Source organism: Gossypium hirsutum, chromosome A02 (assembly GCF_007990345.1).
Source record: "Gossypium hirsutum isolate 1008001.06 chromosome A02, Gossypium_hirsutum_v2.1, whole genome shotgun sequence".
NCBI classification, from domain to species: Eukaryota; Viridiplantae; Streptophyta; class Magnoliopsida; order Malvales; family Malvaceae; genus Gossypium; species Gossypium hirsutum.
In genome coordinates, this window is record NC_053425.1 from 3,859,851 (window position 1) to 3,877,532 (window position 17,682).

General features: G+C 29.0%; 1 protein-coding gene across 4 annotated transcripts; it reads left to right on the plus strand.

The window, feature by feature from the left end:
- The first annotated feature begins 6,194 nt into the window (after positions 1-6,194).
- LOC107944090 (probable serine/threonine-protein kinase WNK9) lies at positions 6,195-9,675 on the plus strand. 4 transcript variants are annotated; one of them, XM_016877908.2, is made up of 7 exons: positions 6,195-6,626; positions 6,724-6,761; positions 6,844-7,071; positions 7,171-7,391; positions 7,476-7,633; positions 7,712-8,141; positions 8,255-9,675. In XM_016877908.2, exons 1-7 carry the CDS (start codon positions 6,546-6,548, stop codon positions 9,301-9,303), a joined length of 2,205 nt encoding a protein of 734 aa, XP_016733397.2. In that variant the 5' UTR covers positions 6,195-6,545; the 3' UTR covers positions 9,304-9,675. The 4 variants fall into 4 exon arrangements, with proteins under 4 accessions (XP_016733397.2, XP_016733396.2, XP_016733398.2 ...); XM_016877907.2 differs by having other exon boundaries at positions 6,215-6,626; positions 8,252-9,675; XM_016877909.2 differs by lacking the exon at positions 6,724-6,761 and having other exon boundaries at positions 6,221-6,626; positions 8,252-9,675.
- Positions 9,676-17,682: the final 8,007 nt, after the last annotated feature.

A 17,682-nucleotide genomic window follows, 5' to 3' on the forward strand; every position in this document is an offset into this window, starting at 1 on the left:
TGTTTTTATTTCTATGAAACAAGGGTTTTTTTTTCTTGTTTTGAATATGTGCCAAATACACCAGAAATATATGAATTAGTACTTTTTTTTTAAAGAAAATTCTCTCTTTGTTTTATTTTTCTTAATACTTAATCAAATTTAATTTCCTGAATCCCAAAATCTTATTTTGGGGAAGGGAATGGTGGGTTCTTTTCTTTACTTAAAAATTTGGCCCTTTTTTTATGGTTGCTTTGTCACTTTCAGAAGTTGGGGCAATGGGCAGTTTATTGCTTGCTTTTCATACTTTCAAGAAGTTGACTAGGAAAATTGTTTTTGAATAGATGTGAGAACCTACTTGCTTCTTTTCATGCCTTCATTTACACTTCATTAAATATTTGGTAAGTAAAACTACACCAAACCTCAAGATGTAGGCTCTAATCATAAGAGTAACCTCGTTTATGTAGCATAGTGTATAAGTCAATTGTAAACTTCATCATGATCAAATTGTGCATATAATTTAAGGATGGTAATGGAGCGGAGCAAGGTCGAGGTGGATATTGTTAAATCCACTCATAGTTGGCACACTCTGCTCCACCACCCGCACTGCTCTATTATCAATACATAATCTTGAAAGTCCCTACCACATCCATGGATGTTAGATGCATCTATTACAAAAATGATTACATGCTTATATATAAAATTCTCGTAAATGAGAAATATATAAATTTATTAAATATTAAACTAAAAATAATATAAATGTTTTTTGAAAAATAAAATAAATAATATGGGTGGACTTAAAATGGATTTGAATTAACTATTTACAAATATGGACGGGCATGAGCAAAATTTTAAACTCATATTTTGAGTTAGGTCGAGCTTGACCAAGCATAATGTATGTTAATGTAATGCTAAAGTCCGACTCGGCCTGATCCATGAACAACTTTAATTATAACTAATGTTGCAGAAGTGAATTATAACAAAGAAGTGAAACAATTAAAAATAATAAAAGTATATCTTAAGAGGAGACAAGATAATTTACATAATTCGACTACTAAGCCTACATTTATAGGGTCTTACTTAAAGATAAATCTACTATGCAAACTTTCGAGTGCGACACTTGATAACAACTTAGCTGCTCTAGTTCCGTAAAGATAACTTCAACCTTAATATCGTACGATTTGTATGCATTCACTCTCTACTCCGCGCCTTTCAAATTAAATTCAATATCTTAAAAATTGAAAAAAAAAAACAATTATTTGTGCTTACTTCAATCTTCGCATAAAACATGTAGGACATAACACCTCTTCATAAGCTAGTAAAACAAGTTGGTCATATATCCATATATCTTAATCTCCTTATTTTCAAATACATAAGTTGATCTGTTTATGGGTCGGGTTATCTGTTTAGGCCCGAAGGTCCGCTTGAAATTTGAGAGGATTTTGGGTAAAAAAATTAGGCCCGTTTAAAATATGGGTCAAGCTCAAACTCGAACATTCAATGCCTAACCCGACCCAACCTATTTTAAGTTTATGCTACTTTATAATTATGTTATTTTCATATATTATGAAATTTAAAACACATTAAAAAAATAAATTTATACTAAATATATAATAATACTCTAATGTATTTTCAAAAATATATATAAAATTATTAAATATTAAAATAATATAATCTAAATTTTTTTTAAAAAAAGTAAAAATAATACGGGAGTGTCTAAAATGGGTTTGGATTAGTCTTTTGAAAATATGGACGGGCTTTAGTAAAATTTTAGGCCCAAATTTCGAGTCAGGTCGAGGTTGGACAAACATAAAATATATTAATATCATGTTTAAACCTAATCTAAACCTTGCTACGAGGACATCTAAGCACAAGCAACATGATATAAGGAATCTAAGAATACATGATTTCCTCCTACAAGTAAAGCTAATATTTGTTGCATAATCTTGAAATAAATAACAATTAATAAAATATTACAAGTTAAGATCGTCAACATTCACATTGTAATAAAAATGACACTTGTAATATCATATGTCATTTTACAACAATTGTTGTAACATTATAAGCAACAACACAAGTGTTCTAATAAACTAAAAATGGTACAAAAAGATTACATCGATACGAGTGCCAAGGTCCAATTTTTTACAAATCACTATTAAGTGCTCCATTTTTTTAAAATTTTCATTGAGTCCCTCAAATTTAATTTTTAATAATCACTATATCTTCTATAGATTTTGAAAATTAACATTAAGTCTTCTATAAACCCCTCAATTAAAAAACAATCATTTAGATCATCAAAGTTCATTTTTCAATAATCAACATTAAATCTTCTACATGTCCTTGAAAATCATGATTAAGGCCTTCAAAATTTTTCAAGATTTTCTCATTAAAACCCTTAAATTCTTTTTTATAATTCTCATTAAATCCCAAACATAATCAACAATGAAACAATACTCAATCAATATTGAAAACTACTAGTTTAATCCTCCATATAATAAATCAACATCGAATCAGTTCATCATATAATCCAATTCAATGATTTGTCATTTTCATCCAAACTGTTGATAAACGCAAGCCCGACTTAACCTTTTTTTTAGTTTGTAATGTTTTGTCTTATATTATTTTTATATATTATGTAATTTATAATACATAGAAAATTAAATTTATAATAGTATATACAGTGGGTGATGCCAGAAAATTTTTTTAGGGGAACTAAATTATATATTTTTATGAAAGTTAAAATGTAATTTTTTCCATTTAAAAAGTCTAAATATTTATATTTTGTACAGAACTCCATCAAAATTTTATCATTTTTGGGGGCTAAAGTACAATTTTACCTATATTAATTTAAACATTTTATAAATTACAATAGGAAAAAAAATCAAAATTTCCCATTTTAAGGCCCCAGCTCCACTAGCATCGCCTTTGAATATATAATATCATTATAATGTGAACATTAAAAAATGACCATATATATGGGTGAGTATGAAATGGGCTTCAAAAAAAATTTTAGGACTATATTTTAGGTCGAGCTAAGTTTAAAAAAGCATAAAATATGTTAATATCATACTTAAACCCGACCTGACCCATGAATATTTCTATCGCAAATTATAGGAATTAAATTTTCAACTATGTATACACCCACTTAGACCTGTTCATGGGTCGAGCTATCCATTCGAAATTTAGGAGGGTTTGGGAAAAAATATTAGACACAAAAAATTGGTCTGGACAAAAAATTAGGATGTTTAAAATATGGGCTGGACTCGGGCTTGAACATTCAAGGGCCAAGCCTGGCTCGACCTATTTTAAGTTTATAATACTTTATATTATGTTATTTTTATATATTATGTAATTTAGAACACATTTTAAAAATAAATTAATACTAAATATATAATACTAATTTAATGTAAACATTAAAATAATGTTAAGATGATTATATAAAAAAATTTCAATAAATAAAAAATAAAATATTAAAATAAAATAAATATTTTTTAAAAATAATATAGGCGGGCCTAAAATAAGTTTGGGTTAGTCTTTTACAAATATGAACAGATTTAAATAAAATTTAATCTCATATTTCAAGTCGGGCCAAACTTGAACAAACATAAAATATTTTAATATTATATCTAAATCTGAGACATGAATAATATTTATATCAAGGTAGAGCCTAATATATTTATATGCTTTTATATACTTTTTCAACAGATCTTGCACACGAATCTTATTTAGAATTTAACCCATAAATAACAAAGACAAAAACAATAAAAAAAAATATATATTTTGAAAGATAGAATATTCATGTCAAAACAAATCGTATAAAACCATATCTAGATTGCATTTTTTATAGTGCTATAAATCCAAAAATTTTCATCCCATATTAGATTTCATTAGAGGTTAGATTCGGATATTAATCGAATTGAATTTGTATTAAATGAATTAATTAAATTGTATAATTTTTTAACCGTTAATCGAATTGAAATATTTTAAAAAGAATAATTGAACTGAAATTTATATGTTTTTGTCTTTTGATTAAAACAAGTATAAAACATATAAAAAATTACATTGAAATTAATTGAAATATATGTTTTTGTCTTGAAAGTTAATCGAATTAATTGAAATTTTATGTCTTGAAATTAACACATAATTAACATTATTAAGTTTAATTAATTCATTTAATTACTAGATTTCGAATTAAATTAACCGATAACTAAAATTTTAAAATACTATTAATTAACCTTTGACCGAACGAAATTCAACCACCAACCAATTAATGTTTCTATCCATTAATTTAATTTTAATTGAAATTTCTAACACCCCTAGATTCCATGGCTCTTTTAAGACACACACTACAACAAATCGTCAAAAGATAAAGCTTTGTAATAAAGTACGAATTTAGGTACAAGATTTAATGCTCTCCATTAAATTTTTTCCTAAAAAAAAGACAAAAAATTGAACTTGAAAAGACAATTAATGAGTTAAATAGTGACATCAAAGCCTTTGGGGTATACTAAGAGTCAATTGATTATAGGCCCAGCCCATAGCCCGCAGGTTACTTTCCAACCAAACTATGTTCCAAAATACAAAAAAAAAAAAGCCATCACAAGACTTCTATGACACAAAAATAAATAATTTTAAAAAAAACCCAAAAATAAAATCTAATTATCCAATAAAAACCACAAAAAAATATGAGAAAAATGGTTGGTCCATGTCGTGCAAGCTGTTGCAAAAAAAAAATTGTTTTGAAGACTTTAAAATTGAGAGAGAAAGAAAGAAAGAAACACAAGTCCACTAGGGGAGTTGTCTTCTTTTTGAGTTAATTTCATTGTAAGTCTTTATAATCTAAGTTCTAAATTTTAAAATGTTGTAATCGAGTTCTTAAAATATTGGTATTGTATTAAGCAAGTCCTTTCATCGGTCCGATTTCAATTCCATGTGGAGGATATTTGAAGTATATGAAATACGTGTGTTTATATGCTGCATGGACAATTTGGATTAAATTGAAATTTAAGGGACTATTCCTTCTTCTTTTTTAACACGTTCCGTCTAAGTTGACTGTATAATAGGTATACAATGTCATTGAAATTTAGTCTATAATTCTATAGATAGGTGCATATGAGTTTATAATTTGATACCCGTGTTTAGATATGTTTCATGTTATATTTGAATTAGCATTTAACACAATGTTCTAAGTAGGATTTTTTATTTTCGATTCAATTGAGAGGTTCAGTCCGACTCGATTCCAACAACCAAAAGAAATAATATGGTTGATACAAAACTGATATTTTGAAGGCACAGTTTAAACATTTTGAAGTTTCTGAACTAATTTAAAATCCAAGAGATAACTTGTGGACATTTGGTGCATTAACCTCTCCCCTAATTTTAATTTTTGGATAAATTACACTCAAGGTCACTAAACTATTAGTAGTTTTATGTTTTGACCACTCAATTTCAACAAGTTACAAAATAGTCATTAAATTATTTGAATGCTTTTATTGAAGTCACTGGACTATTGAGTTTTTTCTTTTTAAAAGTCCATCTGGTGATCTCCAAGCGATAATTCAACGATCGGTATGGTGGACAGAAGTGAAACCAAGGGGGCTGGTAGTGGCCTCGACCCGCCTAAAAAAGAAAAATTTTCATTTAGACCCTTTTAAATTTTTAAAATTTTAAATTAGTAAATGTAAAATTACACTACAGCTCGCTTAAAAATAATAAAAAAATTGATTTAATCCTTTAAAAATTATAAATATAGAGGTTCTTAAAGTGGTAAAATTGTATTTTTATTATCGTAAAAATTACGATTTAATTTCTCCATCCTAAAAAAATTTTCTAGTTTCGCCCTTGACGGTGGAATAATACCTATTGATGAGTAGAAGGACATATCTTTGATCGAAGTTGATTTGATGGCCAATGTTGGAGATCAGGGAAGAAAACTACTTGAATTTTGGTACGAATATTGGTGATGTTCAAAGTTGTTTCATGAAAAAATTGAACTGTAGAAGAGGAGGAGAAATTTACCCTTTTGATTGGTGCTAGGGGTGAGCACAAAGAAGGTCATACAACATGATTATAATAGCCTAGTGATTTAAATGAAAATTTTCAAATAGTTCAGTGACCATTTTGTAACTTTTTAAAATTTAGTAACTAAAACATAAACTTATCAATAGTTTAGGTACCTTGGGTGCAGTTTATTATTTTAATTGTTTTTAACAGCTCGTGATGAGATAGAAGCGAAGAGAGGGAGTTGAAAAAGAGGAAGGACGAGGGGGGGTTGGGTTTTTGTCTTTGGGTGCAAAGCAGGCAACAGACACACAACCTTGTGAAAATCCTTGCCTCGTTTTCCTTTCCGTAGTTATTAGTTGGCAATTAAACCTTTTAAACACTTCTCCTTTTGAATATATCCCCCCATTCCTCTCTATCTCTTTGCTTTTCTCCACAATCCCATTAAAGAAAACAACAGATTTCATTAGTTTTCTTTGCCCTTTTTCATTTCCTTCACTGACTCTTCTTCTTCTTCTTCTTACCCATTTTTTTTAGAAAAAACCATTGTTGAGTTCTTAAAACTAGGAATGAATGGTGAAACAAGCTTTGAACTTGATTGTTCTGAGTCTGACTTTGTTGAAGTTGATCCTACTGGTAGATATGGAAGGGTAAACAACTAAATACCCTTTTTGTCAATTTTGTTTTTGTTTTCTGAGAATTTAAAGTTTTTAATTTTGATGCCAAAGTTTGTTCTTTTTTTTTTAGTATAATGAAATTCTTGGCAAAGGGTCTTCAAAGACAGTGTAAGGAAAATGCTTTCTTTGTTTCTCTTTCTTGTATGGTGTGTGTTTGTGTATTTGTTTGTTTAAAATTGTTTTTTTACAGCTACAAGGCTTTTGATGAATATGAAGGAATTGAAGTAGCATGGAACCAAGTGAAGCTTCATGATTTATTACAAAGTTCAGATGATTTAGAGAGGTTGTACTGTGAAATCCATCTCCTTAAGACCTTAAAACATGAAAACATAATGAAATTCTACACTTCTTGGGTTGATACTTCCAACAGGAACATCAACTTTGTTACTGAGATGTTCACTTCTGGTACTCTCAGACAGTAAGTACACACACCATCCTGTCTTGTCTCTTTTGTCTCAATTTTGGTTCCAATGGATCTCTTCTAATTAATCCATGTTCTTTTTTTTTTGGAATATAGGTATAGGTTGAAACATAGCAAGGTAAACATTAGAGCTGTGAAGCATTGGTGTAGACAGATTTTAAAAGGGCTTATGTATTTACATAGCCGTGACCCTCCTGTTATTCATAGAGACCTTAAGTGTGACAACATTTTCATTAATGGCAACCAAGGGGAAGTCAAAATCGGTGATCTAGGCTTGGCTGCGATCCTCCGTAAATCCCACGCCGCTCGTTGTGTCGGTATGTTGACGAACATACTTTTCTTTTTTGCTTAATGAACATCGATAAAATGACCTTATGGCTTGATTGTTTGTTCGGTATTAGGAACACCGGAGTTCATGGCTCCCGAAGTGTATGAAGAGGAATATAATGAACTAGTTGATATATATTCATTTGGGATGTGCATATTGGAGATGGTTACTTTTGAATATCCATATAGTGAATGTACTCATCCTGCTCAGATCTATAAGAAAGTTGTTTTGGTATGAACCATAACGCTCCCTAAATTTTGTGTTTTTAGTGTTTAGATTGACTTGTGACATATTTTATGTTTGGTATAGGGAAAAAAGCCAGAGGCTTTATACAAGGTAAAGGATCCCGAGGTTAGAGAATTTATCGAGAAATGTTTAGCTACCGTATCTCATAGGCTTACTGCCATGGAGCTTCTAAGAGACCCTTTTCTTCAAATCGATGATTATGGGTCAGATTTGAGACTAATTGAGTACCAAAGGGACAGCTATGACGCTGGACCTCTCATGAGACAACCTCTTTATGATGTTCATGTTAGTAACAAGAGTTCTTTGGTCAATGGATACAGCAATTATCTCGGTTATGGACATGAGAGCAATATCGGCTATAACTCGCATGAATACGAAACAAGTGAATTAGATCTCGAAGATGGTCATTTGGGAGATGTTGACCTTATAATCAAGGGCAAAAGGAGAGATGATGATGGCTTATTTTTGAGGCTTAGAATTGCAGATAAAGAAGGTTAGAGTTCTTCTTCTTCTTCTTCTTCTTCTTCTTCTTCTTCTTCTTCTTCTTTTGCTTTTTCTTGTGATTCTACCATGGATTAATGTTACAAATTTTATATCCTTAAGCAGGTCGAATTCGGAATATCTACTTTCCGTTTGACATCGAGTCCGATACTGCGTTGAGTGTTGCAACTGAAATGGTTTCTGAGCTTGATATCACGGACCAAGATGTCACTAAAATAGCAGATATGATTGATGGGGAAATCGCATCTTTGGTACCAGAGTGGAAGAGGGGCTTGGGCATAGATGAAAACTCAATATGCACGGGTTCTAGTTTTTGTCAAAATTGTGCTTTGAATGGCCACCTTTCGGATTACTTATCATCAAGCAGTGCAGGTGCCAAGAAGCTGCAAGTTCTCGAGTGCTCAGAACACGGTTGCACCACTGTCCATGGTCGGTTTGAAGAGATCACATACCAAGTTGGAGAGCCTGAACAATGTGTTTCTGAAGGTGTAGAGGCTTCCTTGTGCCAACCAGACGGTATCCATTATGCCGACATTTGGGGTCAACGGGAAGGGTCGGAACTAATTCCGCCAGGACCGAAGGACATTTGCTGCAATGAAGTGAATGAAATGTCCAACCTGTTGGTTTCTGAAAAAGAGGAGAAAATTATAAACATAGACAGTCAAAGTGAATCCAATGCTCGGAACTCTTTTTCAGCCTACGGTTCAATGGATTCGGGTTTATTTGATGATTACGAGAATGAAATTAGGCAAGAACTAAGATGGCTCAAAGCCAAGTACCAAATGCAGTTGAGAGAACTTAGAGACCAACAATTAGGAGTTAAACCGAGATATCCTAGCTTGCCCCAAAGTTTCAACGACTTGTCGAATGACAACGATAACAAAACCGCTTCCCTATCTTCGATCTTGACATCCCCTAACAGAGAAAGCCTAAAACCGTTACCTTCCGGAAAGCATCGTACTCCATATTTCCCTCCTACTGCCAGGAAAAAATGTGCCAGTTCTGCAAGCCAAAACATCCAAAACACCGAAACACTCAGCTCATTGTATGATCCGGAGACAGTATCCACTGCCAAGAGTTTCTACAGTGGCGCATTGCTTCCGCACCCGCTTCACCGCGCGTCATCACTTCCGGTCGATGCTGTGGACGTGTAAAGGCTGCCAAGTTTTTTTAATTATTGTAAAGTACCTACCTACCCCCCCCCCCTTCCCCCTTACATTAAAAGTATTTAAAAGGTTCCACATAGTTTTCATCTAATCCCACATTGATTCATTGTCTTTAAGAGCATTTGACTTCGAGGAGGACATTTTTTGCAGCAGCTCCCATGGCATGCCAATGTACATTTTATCATCATCATCATCATCATCATAATAATAGTGTTGATGATGGCAGCTAGGGTTTAGTAGTCTCTACATTCCATCCACACAATTTATTCAACTCCCCCACCCTATCCAAATAGATTTAATTTCCAAAATGTTATAGCTCATAAAGACCTGCAACCACATGTATGAAAGTTCAATTTACCATATTATTCCCACAACTGGACAATTGTGGTCCATAGGGGTGACCAAATCCATTTAATCAATGGTTTTTGGTTAAATTGGTCCGGTTAAATCGATTTACATTGTTTCCGCTACAATATCGTGAAGTGAATGGATTTTAATGCATTTAAAATGCATAATATCTTTCTTTTTCGGTCTTGAAGAATTATGAGTAGTTTAAGACTTATATAAAATAAACTAATTGACTTAATCGACTTCTAATATATATATAATTCTTTTGATAAAAACTAAATTCAACTCCATTCAAATCAAAAGGCTTAATTAGTCGATGTCAAGTCTAATAATTAGATTGATTAATCGCTTAAAATATAAAAATTACCAATTAAATTGATTTTTTCAAAAAAAATAATAAACCCGATTAGACTCGATTTTGAATTTATTCGATATCTTAAAATAGGGGTGTAAAAGAAGAGTAGGATGGTCCAAGGATATTTGATTGTTTAGTTGGTGGAGGAGTGGATGTATGTCACCGACCTAACTTCGGCGCCTTGTGACTATTTATCTGCGTGAACTACTTGTCAACTTGGTTAGATATTTATTTTATTTATTTATTTTAATTAATTTATTTTGTTTATTTACTTAAATATTTCTCCGTTCCCTTTACGATTTTTTATATAATGTCTAAAATTATTTATAGTTCCTTTTCAACCTTTAAATAAGAATATAATACGCTTTAACATACTCGAACTCATGTCCTCTTGCACAGACAACAATACTGATATCAATTGAGCTAAGATTCAATCGACCCTACGTTTTTAATTTACTGTGGATTATATATTATGCATATTTAGATGCTCATTGTAACTCCCTACGTATACTATTATGAATATTTTATATGTTATTTTTAGATTTATTTTAAATTTAAATTCAGATTTTTATAAATTTTATATAAAAAGGAAAAAAATATCTTTATAATAATATTTGTTATTTATAAAAAAGATTGATTTTTAATAGTTTTTTGGACTGGATTAGTATTCGATTAACTCATGAAACATCAACTTCAACTCCTAAATTAGAAGAAAAACACGCTTAAACGTGTTTAAATCTATGTGATCTTGATTATTGTAATAACAGAGGTGCGGATTCAACATTAGTATCTTAAATAATAGCCATTTAATGTCAATAGTAATGTAAGTGGATAATAATAAAAATTGTTGAGTTGTTGGTAAAAATATCGTGAAAGTTCTTATATTAGAAGTCAGATTATATTTTGTCTTTTTTAATCAAAAAATATGTAAATTAATCTATATACGTCAAATTAAAGAGCAAAATGATTCTATTAAAAAATTCTATTCGTTTTCTATATATATTAGTATGAAATACACATGACACATTACGTATCACTATTTGGTCCTTCGATAGCATTTTAACCTTGTGTTGTTAAATTCAATGTTGAGTTTCCCATACTTTCACGTCGAGAGGATCATAGTAAGTTGGAGGCCTAATTAAGCATGGGTTAGTCTTATTCTATCCTAAAATTTTAAGATTGTTGATACGAAATTTTAAATCTCAATGTACACGCGATGTTACGGCGAGGAAGCATGAGACGTTATTATGTATTCCTAAAGTAAGCATTCGTGTTTTAGACTCCAAATAGGGTTCCGTCTTCCAGTTGAACTTTGATTACTTTAAGTATATTTTAGTCTTTTTAGCCCTTCAATTTTGTCATATTTAAATGGGTCATTGTATCCCTATAATCACATGGCTTTTTTGATAAGAGACAATATGTAATCACATATGAGTTTTGGTGAGAGTTTTTGTGGTAATATGAAAAACATTTTGTACCCCTTTTGAGAACTCTATGAGAGTTATGGTTTTGTTTTCGAGTTTGTTTTATAAGAGTTAGGGCTTTGTTTTCGAGGTTTAGGTTTGCATATTTAATATATTTAGATTTATTTTCTTCATATTATACTCTCGTTTTGCTTACTCATTTATTTTTTCAATATTTTTATTTTTCTCTTTCATTGTTTATTCGAGTTCATCCCAACAAAAATCCGAAAAAAAGTGGAACATTTTTATAAAATATTAATTTTGAGTCATTAAATACTGTGAGTTGTAGTGACAGTAAACGTAACTTTCATAAATCTTAAAAAGGGTTAGGTGTGTGCATTGTACCAGCCGTCGACACCAAGGAAAAAAAAAAAAAAGAGCAATAAGTAGGCATGGGGAAAGTGCTTTATACTTACACGTATTAGATATTCCTTTATTACCTTTTCCAACTTTTTGATGTTATCAACACAATATAAATATCCAAATTTATGAAACACAAATTATTTAATATAAAATATATTCAAGGCGAAAATTAAATTATAATTTTTACGATAGTAAAAATATAATTTCACTATTTTAATAGTTTAATTTTATAATTTTTAAAAGATTAAATCAAATTTTTATTATTTTTAAGGAGGCCAAAGTGTAATTTTTATCTTTATTAACTTAAATTTTTAAAAATTTTAAAAAAGTTTAAATAAAAAAATTTTCCATTTTAAGAGTAGGACGCCCATGAATATATAAAATATAATTGAGATGTGTAATAAATATAAATTTTAATCTACTATTAGAAATTCTCTCAAACATGTATATATGTGAAAATTACGTATTTTAAACATGAATGTATGTTTAAAATAACATATACTAAATAATGTAATGTGTGGTTTGAAATTAATTAATAATAACACGTGAAATATGTCCGATATTAAAATGAAAAAAATAGATTAAATTGTAAGGAAAACGAATTTTAAATATATAAAGACATCATATTAAGAATACTAAATGAATACGTTAACCCTAAATTGACATCGAGTTAATTTGTGACACAAAGACAATCAATAATAATATTAATATATGTAATTGATGAAGATAATAAAATATGCATAATAAAATTTAAAGGCGTAAAAAATTAAAATAGAGCTTTGGTTAAGTATTCAAGGTTCCATCAATGCATTTTTTTAAAATAAAAAGACTGTAATACCCTAAAATTACTTAACGTATTCTTAATACGAAAGGATGTATTTATGATTTTCTTAATGGAATTAGTGTTTGATTAACTCATAACACTGACTTAAATCGGTTCTAGACTCGATCTAAAGTTAGGTTGTCAACTACCTTTGGATCCTTTATCTCTACATCAAATTATGCTTTCTTGACTGTGTTTCTTGGAAGGTATGTGTCTCCAAAAAATTGTCCTTCTTGCAGATGCAAGGAACCTACAAATCAAAGGACCACCAACTTTTTTTTCCAATTAGAAAGATCACAAAATCAATTTAGGTTTTTGTTTCTGTGACGTAATTGAATTAAAGAATTAGGTTTTAGTTTCGACAGATGGTGCGTTTATGTTCGATGAGATTAAAAATAGCAGTAGTATTGAGATTAGTTACTGTAGCGATGAAATGGTGGGGTGTTTATTTAGATTCAAACACAATTATAATGGTGAGGTGATAATAGAAAATAATTATTAAGGATATTAGATTACAAATGATATGTAATAAATACTAAATAAAAATATTGAAGACCTTTACATCGGAAATATGAAAATAATTTAATTTTTGTAATTATAAAAAATACATATTAAATTTAATATTAAGATAATATATATTAAATTAATAATATTATTTGAAATTTTTAAATAAAAAAAATCAGATATAAAAGGATAAAAGAAAAAAAGAAAAAAGCATGGATGAAATGGTACTTTCTATCTCTCAAATGGAGTTGCATATTAGTCTTGTATTTTGATTCGAAGTAATTTAAATTTTTTTAATTATTAATGCATTGTTTCGGATTCGGAGTTGGATTGAGAATCAATTAAAATATCGATTTAGAAAGTAATTTTGAATCGGTTAAATAGAGAATCGGTATAAATCAATTGACTTGACGTTTAAATAATTTTTTTTAATAATTTTAATAATTTTCTAATCGAATCAGTAAATTACTTGATCAATTCGACTACTAATAGTGAATTTTTGAATGATAAAATTAAAATTCAATACTTATTTAATAAATTAAGCGAGGAGTAAAATTAATTAATAATTAATTATCTTTTATTAAAAAATAAAAGTTTTGTCATCTCTCTATCCTTTTTTTTAAACAAAGGTTAAAATTTTAATAATAATGTTATTTTAAAAATGAAAAATGAAAAATATATTTTAAAAATAAAAAGAATAAAGATTATTTAATAGAACTTATTTCTAAAAAAAATGTTAATTATTATATTATTTATAATGTTTATGAAATATTATTTATTATTTGTTATTTTATAAGTTAAGAATACATAAAAGACAAACAACTTTATAGATTACGTAAAAAATTTAATTAATTAATAAAATGACTTGGACCAAAAATTATTTAAGAAAATCACCTGTTCGCTATAGTGATATTCGATGTTGCCTGACCAACTGATGATACCATTAATTTTTCTGACCCAATCATTGCCCAATCCTCAGCTTTAAAAAAAGAAAAAAATTTTGCCACCTTCGTGTCAAGTATATGTATTTTTTGAAATACCCGTAAAAAATATAGATACTCATGGTGGAGAAAAAAAGAAAAATATATATTTTTTAATAGGTGCCATCGATGTGTCAAGCGACATTGGTAAATTTTTTTAAAAATAAAATTCTATCAATTAAAATAAATTGGGAAAAAATACAAAAATATAATAAATTTTTTAATGTGTGCCTCTTGATAGTTCGACAACATCTATTATATTTTTCCTAGGTTATTTTAATTGACAAAAAATTTCAAAAAAATGACCGATGCCGCCTGCCACATTGGCAACACCCATTAAATTTTTTTCTTTTTTTTTTTCACCGTGAATACTCATATTTTTTTATGAATATTTCAAAAAATACATACGAGTGACGCCTGACATAGTGACGATACAAAAAAAATTATTTTTCTTTAAAAGCTGACATAGTGACATATGAATGGCGTAGGTTGGTGAAGTAGCATCGAATTTCATTGTAGCGAACAAGTTATTTTTTTAAATAATTTTTTTATCTATGTATTTTCTTAATTAATTAATACTTTTAAGTTATTTATGTAAAAAATCACTATTTTTGAATAAATAAATTATGTAAAAAAAAGTTTTTGGTGTTATAACATAGCCCTGTTCATGGGCTGGGTTACTTGCTTAAGCCCGCCTAAAATTTTGAGAGGGTTTGAGCAATAAATTAGGCCTATTTGAAATATGGGCTGGGCTTGAATATTTAAGGCTTGGCCTGACTAATTTTAAGTTTATACTACTTTATATTATGTTATTTAAAACACATTAAAAAAATAAATTTATACTAAATATATAATACTACTCTGATGTAAACATTAAAATAATATTAAGATAACTATGTAAAAAAATTCAATAAATAAAAAATATATAAAATTATTAAATTTTAAAATAAAAATTAAAAATTTCAAAAATAATATGGGCTGGCCTAAAATAGACTTAAGTTAGTTTTTTGTAAATATGGGCGGGTTTGGGCAGAATTGCAGGCCTATGTTTCAGGCAGAGTTGAGCTTCGGTAATTATAAAGTATATTAATATCATGCTTATACTTAGTCCGAACTCGACCTGACCTGACCCCCAAACACATCTATTATAACATCACATATCATAAAAATTAAAATATTATTCATAAATTTGGTGTTGAATTTAAACAAAGGAAACATGTTATGTGTTAATCTCTAATTTTCCACTAGTTTGGTTTCTTCCATTGCTGTGTTCAATTTTTTCTTCCCTTTTCTCAAATTTTCCTCTGCTTTCTCGCTGGTAACTTCAGAACCTGGATGATTGGTGTCTTATGTTAAACCTAGTTCAGTATGAGAGCTTGAGAATTGACGATGACACTGATTTTATAGGACAGAGAAAAGAATTTCTCAGCCTTTATTCATTTATGCCTACATTTTATGTAAGTTTCAAAAATGGTATTGGTACTTGAAAAAAATTAATAAACAAATGGTGTTGGTATACTTTCAAAATAAGTTCTTATACTTGTTTTTACGGTGATGGAGCCAGAAAATTTATTTTGGGGATTGAAATTAAATTTTATATTTTTATGAAAGTAAAAATGTAATTTTAATCATTTTAATAGTCTAATCTTTTTATAATTTTTAAAGAGTTAAATTAAATTTTTATCATTTTTAGAGATTAAAGTACAATTTTATCATTACTAATCTAAAACTTTATAAATTATAAAGGACCTAAACTAAAATTTTACCATTTTAAGACCTGTTCAGCATATGTACTTGTATACTTATTCAGCATTCAATTCCAAGTGACTACTATGTACTTGTATACTTGTTCAGCATTCAATTCCAAATTTGATGGGCAGGGATGGCTCAGGCTGGTATTTGGTAAAAATTTAGGCCCATTTTCAAGTTAAACTTATCAATAAATTTAAAATTCTATTATGGTTCGAATTAGCTTAAATTTGCATCCAACTCAGTCTATGATTATCTTTAGTCTGAATTTGATCTGATTTGACTCAAAAAATGAACCTAAAATATTGATCTGAAACTCGACCTGGCTTGTTCGTGTTAATTTTTTAGATTATTTTGTATATAAAAATAAATTTCAAAAACATAATACATCAAATACACTAAAAATATTAACATAAATGTTTTCTAACAAATTAAAAAAAATTAAAAAAAGTTGAAATACTTGAATAAAATTAAGACAGTTGTAACTTAACAAACAAAACAACAATGAAAAAGAAAGTTTAGACTAATTTAGGCTGGGTTGGGCTGAAAAACCTTACTCAAAGCTTGACCCATTTAAAAGACAGATTTTTTTTTATCCAAACTCATTTTTCAGACCTATATTTTTATTCAAATACTCTCACTTTTAAGGTAAATCTTTAGGTCTAGACGAGTGACTTGACTCATGACCAGATCTAATTAGAATTCTATTGATGGCAGCATACTAACTTAATAAGTGCTTTATAAATAAAATAATATTTGAAATCAAATTTTCCAATATTAATTAGTCTACACTCACTATTTGGGTGATAGAAATAAAAATAATATAAAAATATTTAACTAATGTGTTTTGAATAAATAGTAATTATTGGTAAAATAATAAAATAAAAAATAGTAATTATTAAAGTACATGCTCAAACTTAAGGGTTTTTTTAATCAAAATAATAAAAAATAATTATGAAAAAGATATAAGATATAAGTTAATTACAAAAATAAATATTTTTTTACAGTGTTATTGGGTGCTGCTAATCTGGCAAGCGATATCACCTTAAATTTCACATTCTAATCTATTAATCATTATTGAAGGGAATTTTTTTTTTAAGTGGTGTCGCTAAAGAATATAGCGCTAAAGAATATACAAGTATTATCTCTAGATAAAAAGTAAATATCATAGGGGAAAAAATATTTTTTTAAAGTGATACTGCCAATATAACAAACAGTATCTCTTTAAATTACTATTATAAAATTTTGGAAGTAACTTAAAAAAGTAATAAATAAGGAGTTTATCCCTATCCCAATGTCAACTATTTCAGTTCATTTACGTTGGGTTCTGGAAATAAAAGGTAGCTGTTTGTGTCTTTTAATGGTGATGATAGCTCAACATGATTAATATCAATAAAAGATACATATTTTTTATAACAACAAATTTCTTCAAGTAGCTACTTTGATTGTCCTTGACCCTTTGGGACCATTCCTTTCTACTACGCATATTACCGATAATTGAAATAATTGGGGTTGGTCCATGGCCACTTAAATTGCCACTGACTCATCAGCCACAACGAAACGTCGTGTTCTTCCACCTTAGGCCGCTCCATCGATCTTCCTAGTTTTGTCTTTTACATATAGACCTCCTACTCCATTCTAGTTTCATATCTCTTGCATGATTTCATGTTGGAATCCCATTATCGCACCAACTACATGCTTGAATTTCAGGGGGACAGTTCCATCCTGTAACTGAGCCGAGAAAAGTGTTGTTGAGTTTTTACATTTTAGAGTCCTCAAACA